This window comes from Ipomoea nil, unplaced genomic scaffold (genome assembly GCF_001879475.1).
Source record: "Ipomoea nil cultivar Tokyo-kokei standard unplaced genomic scaffold, Asagao_1.1 scaffold1266, whole genome shotgun sequence".
Lineage (NCBI taxonomy): Eukaryota > Viridiplantae > Streptophyta > Magnoliopsida > Solanales > Convolvulaceae > Ipomoea > Ipomoea nil.
The window spans coordinates 156,808-166,172 of NW_017617694.1; the positions used below are offsets into that span (position 1 = coordinate 156,808).

Below are 9,365 nucleotides of genomic sequence, written 5' to 3' on the forward strand. Positions count from 1 at the left end.
GATCAATGAATGCTGACACGTGGCGCGCATTGATTAGTTCGCATTTCTCTCCTGGGCACTTATTCGCACCTGAACGCGAACCTATATATGAGGTTGATCAGGTGAGAACGGGTTGCTCAGGAGAGAATTAAGAACCACTCACAACCGTCCACGTGTCCAGATCTAACATATCATAAGCACTGACTTTTAAAATAATTGATGTGGGATTTTCATAAATAATTGAACATTGAAGTGCAAGTAAATTGTGCTAAAAGTGCAAGTAATGGTTTCTTATAGTGCATCTAAGTGCAAGTAAAATGTATTAAAAGTGCAACAAATAATGTACATTGAGCATCAATATTAAATGCATCAAACGTTATTATTAAGTCCACCAATGTTAACAAGCTAGGTAAATTACTTGCACTATGTAGTGAAAATAGTTGCACTTGTAAGTAATTTTACTTGCACATTTTACTTGTAAACTTGGACCAATTACTTACACTTTTAAATATTTTACTTGCACCAAAGTTCGAGTTATTTACGAAAAAAATGTCACTGCGTCGTTTTTAAAATTTTGAAATCAAAGTCTTAGCATCAATCGTTATATCGTGAACTATGATCTGCTATACATATTATGCATGGATCATGTTCAAATTATGTACTTATAGTTAACATGTATCTTTATTTAACAGATTATGTACTTGTTAACTAATTTAAATGTGTATAATACGTTAACGGTAGATACATATATAATATAGATAAGAATGACCAGGGATCGAGTCTCACCAGCGGTAGTGTGGGAGCTACCTCTCAAAGTGAGGGGGTTCCTTGTGCACAGTGAGCAAATATCTAGCCTCTGTGGTTCATGTTCAGTTGAATTACCATGATTTACATCCTCCCAAATGCTCTGTCGGGTTGGGGTTGAACCTTTTGGAAGAATATATAATATAGACAAGTATTCTATATGTAAGATATGTCCTTATCCACGATATTTGCCATCTTCACATAAGGACATATATAGAACACCACTTGATATTCTGGTGGATGGCAAGTAATCATACTACATCACTTTAATTAAATTGGGCCCCCGACCTATGTCAATTGTAGAAACACATATAATCTAGACACAAGTATTCAAAATGTAAGGTATGTCTTGGTCCACGATATAATTTGCTGTGTTCACAAAATTATGGACATAAAACACCCCTTGATATTTTGGTGGATGGCAAATAGTCATTGCACATCACTGTAATTAAATTGGCCGGGCCCCCAATTTAAGCTACCATTGAACTAGATTTACATAATATGTCAACTGTTGATATATATATATATATATATATATATATATATATATATATAATTTAGACAAGTATTAAAAGTGTAAGATATGTCCTGGTTCACGATATAATTTGGGATGTTGACATAAGGATATAGAACACCACTTGATATTGTAATTTGGTGGATGGCAAATAGTCATAGTACATCACTTTAATTAAATTGGGCCCCTGACCTAAGCTACCAATTTGCTATAGTACCCAAAATTTTGAATATGGTGTCTAACAAATAACAAAAACGTTGTTGATAGTGACAAGCTGGTGCAAAAAAAAAAAAAAAAAAAAAATTGCACTCAATCTTCCAATTTGGGTATGTTCATTATTGGAGTCCCACCACAATAATTGGTTGCTTGTCCGAGGTGTAGTTACTTTAACAATGGTTGATGAGTAGTTCTAATATTACTCTACGAAGTCAGCAGCAAGAATTGCAACAATTTCACTGGATCCCCCCCCCAAAATAATAATAATAATAATAATAATAATAATAATAATAATAATAATAAAATAAAAAAAAATCCATGTCTGCACATTCATAATTTATGAATGTTGAAAAAACTTGCGTAAAGAGGAAGTGAAACCGCGAAATGTGAAAATGAAGAAGAAAAATCGTGCGGTTAATTAAGAAAAAAAAAAGAAAAAAAAAAGAGAGAGATAACGGTGCACCGTTATCGTTGGGACCGTGTTCACCATGGATGGTGAACACGGTTCCAGGGCATAACGATTGGCCAAACACATTGTGCTCAGATGGCATGTAGTGACTCTCCTGTATGGGAGGTCATGAGATCGAGCCTCAGTGGAGGCAGTGTTGTCTCTTTGTACTCAGATGGCATGTAATATACTACAATATCATAAAGTCAGTGACTTGAAAGTTAAGAACCATGCAAGAGAATTAAAATGTATTTATTTCAATTTTTTTTTTGAAATAAAAGAGCTAATTCATTAATCATACGATGAAAAGTTTACAATAAGATAGATAGAATGATAAAACATTCTTACAATCAGACATTGAAACAAATTTCCAATGCTACACGAAACTTGAATCTTTGACTGTTTTTCAAGATTGAAGCTGAATTCGTTTGGAGAACCTGAAACTTCTTTGATATTGTTAATGATATTGCTACCCAAGTCTGACTCTATTGCGGTTCTTCTGTCCATAGACAATATCTCCATTAATCTGAACTGCATATCAAGATTCAGATCTTCTTCGGTGCTCGGGATGAAGCAAAGAATATTCCTTTATCAGATAATGAAACCATAGACGAACTTTGCTTGAAGAGAATGAAACCATAAAATAGATCATAATGTGTTCGTGAGGTTTGCACTGGTCTAAAATTGTACACTTGAAGGCCAAAATTGTGCACTCAATGGGAGAAACTATGCACTCAAAAAGACAAAATAAACACTCAAAGAAAGAAATAATGCACTCGAAAGAAATGAACTTAAACAAAATTATCATAATGCCACTACATTTTTTATATTAGAAATTCTTAGCATTTGATCTTTTCCTAATTATATATTCACTACAGTAGGAAATGAGTATCTATAATAGTGTACTTAGTATATGTTATACTCTGTAATTTCAATTCTCACTATAGTATCTCAATCTATTGCAGCTCAAGAATAAATATCCCACCACTAAGACTCAATCTTGTAACCTTCTCTCAAGAAGAATCACAGGGTGTCGTTTGAACACAATGTGCCAGACATAATTAATTATTTTAATATAATATAAATTTATGTAACAGCTTATTGCTCCAAAACATTAAAATTATTGTAAAAAATTGCTCAAAGCAGTTTTTGATCAGTTTTTTGAAAAAGTCATTTTACATGTAATCAGCTAATATCTAATTTACCAAATATCTTTCTACCATCAACAAATGCTATCAACTAGTCAAACACACTAACCCAATCAGCTATTTTCCATGCACCTTGAGCACAAAACTCATGCACCTTAAGCACAAGACTCACGCACCTTAAGCACAAGACTCACGCACCTTAAGCACAAAACTCACGCACCTTAATCAAAAAAATCACTCACCTTAAATTTGACATAGATACAAAAATTATCAAATTGTCATCGCGTTTTTTTTTTATATAAAAATTTTAGTAATCTTAGACGTTGATTTAAGCGAGATCAATGACTTAGATTTAACCGCATAACCATAAGGAGTGGGGGGAGGACAGCTACTTCCACTATGACCCCGCCACTGAATATTGTGGAGCTTAGCAGATAATGACATTACTCATGTACTGCAACTTGATCTGAATTAATATATTTTGCTTGTTTTCTTTAAAAAAGAAAAAGCAGATAGTGACATTACGTGAGGTAGGGGGTGTTATATTGGCGTGGAGCATATCAATATATCAGCTTGTCGGCCACATGCACATTCTATTCACCTACGTAGTACACTACATCACACTCATATCTCTCTATTATTTATTTATTTTTAAAGTTCGAGTACACCACAAAATTAAAAAAACACTAAAATACATACTGAACATTACGGATATCTCATTATTTTATTATTATAACAATAAATACCCACGCACGGATTTGCGATAAATGAAGAAATTAAAATGGGTGGGTGGCTATTATATATCTGATTTTGCTTGCAGATTAAGTTGAAGCAAGGAGCTAATATCCATAGGGTAGGCGTCAGTGGGGAGGGTAGCGGTGTATGATCTTGTGGCCGTGCCCAAATTTCCAATCTCTGTGAGATGAAAATTGTCCCAAAACATATATTCATTTCTGTTGCTGCATGGCACTTGCCCCTCCTCGCACTGCCCCTTTGCTTTCGTTTTTGAAACTTGGCAGCATGCTTTGTTTACGTTGTTGATGCCTGTTAAACATATAGCTATTAATGTGTAATCCAACTATCAGCTTAAACTTTTAGTTGAGATGGAGCACATGCTTGTGAGGGGACGTGTTAAGCATATAGCCATTAATCTGCAAACTAACTATTAGCTTAAGATGAAGCACATGCTTCAATAACATGCATGCACACATAAATCGATCAGAAAACCAAATCATAATGTACTTGGGTCAAACCGACTCTAAAACGTTTCTGAACCAGTAGGACTATCAGTTTAAACTTTTAATTGAAACGAAATAGATTTGAAATAACGTTTTTAAACTTGTATGACTATTGGTTTAAATTTTTAATTGAAACGAAACAGATTTGAGGTAGGTGCGTATATACGTACCGATGATTGACGGATCTCCTAGGGCAAGGCTAGTCATGTTTATAAGAATGAATTTTGCGCCTTTTAAGCTGCCATTCAGATCATCTATGATTGGTTTCATCCTGTCGTTGAACATCTGAACCGCAGAATTGATCGAATCAACGCAGGAGAGTGATCCGTTGCCATGCGTCTCCATCTCCTCCGGAATGCAACCTAGCACGCCTGGCCCAAATACTGCTACTTTCCTTGCTCCCAGTGCATGCAATTTCTAACCAAACATGTCAAAATAAAAAAAACTTCTTAGAAATGGACCACTTTACAAATTAGTCAGTGTTAGGATCAAACGTCTATCATTACGTCAAAACCTATAACATTTTCGAGACGCTGGCAGCTTGACTTGGCCTGGCCTTTACCAACTTCTGTCTAACAATTCTCTCATCCCAACACAACCGAGTCTTAAATATTATTACAGGGACTCGAACCTAAACCCGTAACGGGGCTAGTAGCGAAGACACAACGTTATTTTAATTTCTTATACTGCCATACATTTTCAAGAGGGTGTTGGACTTGGCTTTTTAAACCTTTTACCGGTTCCGACCAATAATCCTCAACCACCAAGCAGTGACGGAGCCAGAAATTCGGTTGAGGGGGTGAAGAAGTAGGGACGGATTGAGAAATTTTTTTCAGTAAAGGCAAAACATTAAAACAAAAGAAATAATTTAAAAAAAAATAAACACATCTCATTATTAATATAAAAGAATGTTATATATATATATATATATATATATATATATATATATATATATATATATATATATATATATATATATATATATATATATATATGTGTGTGTGTGTGTGTGTGTATTAAATATTAAAAAGCTATTAAAAACGTGACTGTGTTGAAACTATAGGGAAGGAGTAAAAAAAATTGTTGAAGCCAACTATAAAATTATGTTAATGCCAAGATTAAAACCCCTATCCTTTATCATAACTCAACATGTGCTCAACCAACCCAAAATCAACTCTCGTTAACATTCAATACTTTTATTTTAATACCAACACATGTACTATATATACATATATACATAAAAAATTATATATGGGGTGAGGGTGGGGTTGGCTCCGTCCCTACCACCGGGTGCTAGCCAAGTCTTTACCGACCTCCACCCAACAATAATATTATTGTGGATCTCTAAAATGGACAAAAATACCATTTTCGTCTCTAAAACCCTGATTTTAGAACAATAAGAGAAATTTGTAATCACTACTCAATTATGTAAATTGGATAAACCTTGCCTTATTCTCCTAATCGCTAAAAGAGTAATAGAGCAACTTAAGTTGTCCATAGCTGACTAATTCAAACTATGAAAACTAATAGGTTGTTTGGGAGTGGATGAACGTATAACTTTGTGATTACCAAGTCAACAACTGTTAGGTAGAGAAATTCCGCCATGGATGAAGAAGAAGATACTAACCTTTAGCTGCACATAGTGTTTTTTGGCAAGAAGTTCTGCAAATTGGTCTGGGGTGTATAACCTGCTTGAAGGGTACTTCTGAGGCATGAGGTAATTGTTTATGTAGTCATTGTTACCCATTCCTACACTGTAAAAGCACTTGTTTAGATAGTATCGAGCAGCGCGGTAACCCTTCATATACAGTGCGATTCTTGCCAATGTCAACCCATGGTTCACCAGTTGTTGGTCCATACTGATAACTTCCCCCTGGAGATGAAAAGGAAAATATGATAAGTTTTCAAACTCACAATTATGCATTCAAATTAAACATGGTTTTGAGTAACGAGAAAAATTCACAACCACCATATAAAAGTGTACAGTGAGTAAATCAATGTTGAAAAAATCGTGCCTAGGCACCGCCAGGCAGCGATGAGAAAGGTCAAAATCGGCCTCCTCTGCTGCCAGGCGGCCGCCTAGCTGGCCGAACCGTTCGTTTTTTTTGGAGGATTATTGGCCAAATGACCAAAATATCCCATTTTACAATATTAGTGTTGACTTGTTGAAGTTTCTACTAATTGCAAAGTGTAGAAACTTTGGCAATGCATAACTTTTGACCCGATTATTCATTTTGGATAATTTTTTTTGAAATGACTTATTTTTTCGAGATCTATTCATAGGCGATTTTCCTCTCCAATTTCTCAAAAAATGCTTCTTTTGCTCTTAATTTTAATTTTTTTTATGTATTTAGATGATTTCAACAATATTTTGAACAATTTTACCACCACTTATGTAAATAGTTTGTAAGAAAAACTTAGAAGAAACTTATGTTTTATTGTAAATTTTTACAATTTTTAGTTAAATTTTTTTTAAAAAATTAAAAAATAAATAAATAAATCAGGCACCTGGGCGCTAGGCCACCCTCGGCGCCTAGTGGCGCGTAACGTATTTTGCAACATTGAAGTAAACGCTGACTTGAAACTTTAAAATGATCATATTGTCTATAATTGATTGGTTTAAACTAAAAATATCAAGTAGATATATATTTACCATATGGGTTCCTGACTCGTCAAGGATTCCACCCGCACCAGATGCATAATTCACACCCTTAAGCAACCCCTCCGTCGTTGTTACGGCGGAATACGGCGGAATGGAGCTGTTGAAGCCAAGGAATTCCGCTGCAAGGAATTAATAAATAACTTAACGATGACTTTTCCAATTGATTAAGACATGCATAACAGTATCCAAATAATGGAGATATTTAGTTGCTAAATCAGCTTGTATCCCCAAATGTGTGAATTCTACGAGATGAGATAAAACACATATTTTAATTTAGTATTAAAGTCACACATATGTGAAAGATCATAATAAAGCAAAGTAATCTAGGCACATTTCAAGCTAGGGATATATATATATATATATATATATATATATATATATATATATATATAATGTGTGCAGACTAACTGTTAGTTTAGATTTTCTAAATGAACACATCTTTTAATGTAATATACGTATGAGGGCTTAGTACTATGCATGTACACACTACTGGAAATTATGAAATTTAGACTACGTGAAAGTGATCTTAAATCAAATCGAAAGTAAAAAGTGGTCGGAAATAGCAACAAAGGTTTTTTCGGATACCAAAAGTGGTCGGAACAAAGCTTTTAACTTGATTTAAGATCACTTTCAAGTGATCGGAAATTCCATAATTTCCAGCAACGACAATTGTATTTGTTGGGTGTACTAAAGTGACAGACAGTTGCCCGCCACTTGCACTACATGTAGTTGAAGAAAGGGAAGAGAAGCTCCGGGGACATATATAGTTTAGTGGATGAAAGACTGAGTTTAGGATAATATCCAGTAAGCACCTCGGGTCGAATCCCGAGATCAGTGCAATAACTCAGAACACTCCACCACCGAAACACATCCCGCGGTTTACTTCTTCGTCTCAAGGCAGGAGACGTGAGAGGTCTTTAGGTTTGGGATTCAAACGTAAAAGGGGAAGGGATAGATGATGACCTAAGTAGTCTGCCAAATTCTTGCCATTGCTGAATCTACCAGTAGGGCCATCAGGAAAATCAATTCCATAAGGAAGATAGTTTGCCTTTGCTTCAGTGGAAAGGTTATTGTTGTTGCCATTGTCAACTAAAGAGTCACCAAAGATGAAGTAACAAGGGACTTGGGGCTCTGCTACCAGAGGCTTTAAGCTCAAGAACATTAGCAGTAGAGTGGCAATGGCAAACCACACCTTAACCCCAGAAGCCATTAATGTAATGGAGGTATATGTAGCTGAAAATAAAGCTTATAAGAATGAACCAAAGAGGGGAATGAAAGATGTAATTGAAAAGAAAGAAGCCAAGATGTATATATAGAGGGAGATTGCATAAAGGAAAATAATACTCTCATTTTTTACTCACACATAAAATTTTGATATAGACACTTGTGTTGGGACCCACATTAAAAATATAATTATCAAATTGGGACCCACATTAAAAATATAATTTATCAAAGCCCGTCACATCAAGGAGTAAAATTGAGAGAGTAAGATTCGAGAGTACATATAGTAGAACTCTGACAGAAAGGATAGCACAGTCCACATGGATTACACTTTACAGTCTTTTGTTCTCATATAGTTGAAATGTCAATGAGTCAATTAATCTCTTTTTTCAGCTGTCCCACTCAAAAGATGTGCTTACAATTCAGCAAGGAGATTAGTCACTGTGTTCAAGAGTAGAAATTCTGGATATACCAAAAAATAATCTCCTTTAATTTGCCATGAATTTTATATATATATATATATATATATATATATATATATATATGATGTATAGCACTGAATTTCACACGAGTTAAAGTTAAACATCACTGTTGGCACAGGTATGTGTACATATCAGGCGATTTGATATTTGGATCACGACTCATCTCCTATATATCAGTTTTAATTAATAATTATTTGGTTCAAAAGGGTGATCAAGTATTATTTTTTTTATCAAAAGTTCATGAATTAACTTCTCTTATGTGCAAGCATCTTGTGCTTAGATGTCATGTAGTGACATTTTCTATGAGATCGAGCCTCAGTGGAGGCGTTGTTAACTCTTTCTGCTTCATTAGGTTGAGAAATCTTTCTGCTTCATTAGGTTGAGAAAGTATGTTTGAACAGATACTACAATGTAATAGAGTCAGTGGCATTCAAAAAAAAACTTCTCTTATGGTTTTTTTTAATACTTGAATAATAGTTAAAGACTATGTTGTGGTAGTAGGGTATTAAACTCGACTTTTCAAGCCATCGTCCAACAATAAGTGATTCTAATAATTGCAATTAATCCATTTGAGTATTGGTTAATGTTATGTAATTTTATCAGTAATGTAAATTATGAGTAATAAGTCTTTTTTGGTAGTGTAGTACTACATT

General features: G+C 34.4%; 1 protein-coding gene across 1 annotated transcript; it reads right to left on the minus strand.

Annotated features, from left to right (window-relative positions):
• Positions 1 to 3,801: 3,801 nt before the first annotated feature.
• On the minus strand, positions 3,802 to 8,291 carry LOC109184588 (GDSL esterase/lipase At1g29670-like). Its single transcript, XM_019334606.1, has 5 exons — positions 7,973 to 8,291; positions 7,001 to 7,128; positions 5,975 to 6,220; positions 4,518 to 4,764; positions 3,802 to 4,153 (listed from the first exon to the last, which is right to left on the minus strand). The coding sequence occupies exons 1-5, from the start codon at positions 8,217 to 8,219 to the stop codon at positions 3,906 to 3,908; spliced, it is 1,116 nt and encodes a 371-aa protein (XP_019190151.1). The 5' UTR covers positions 8,220 to 8,291; the 3' UTR covers positions 3,802 to 3,905.
• Positions 8,292 to 9,365: the final 1,074 nt, after the last annotated feature.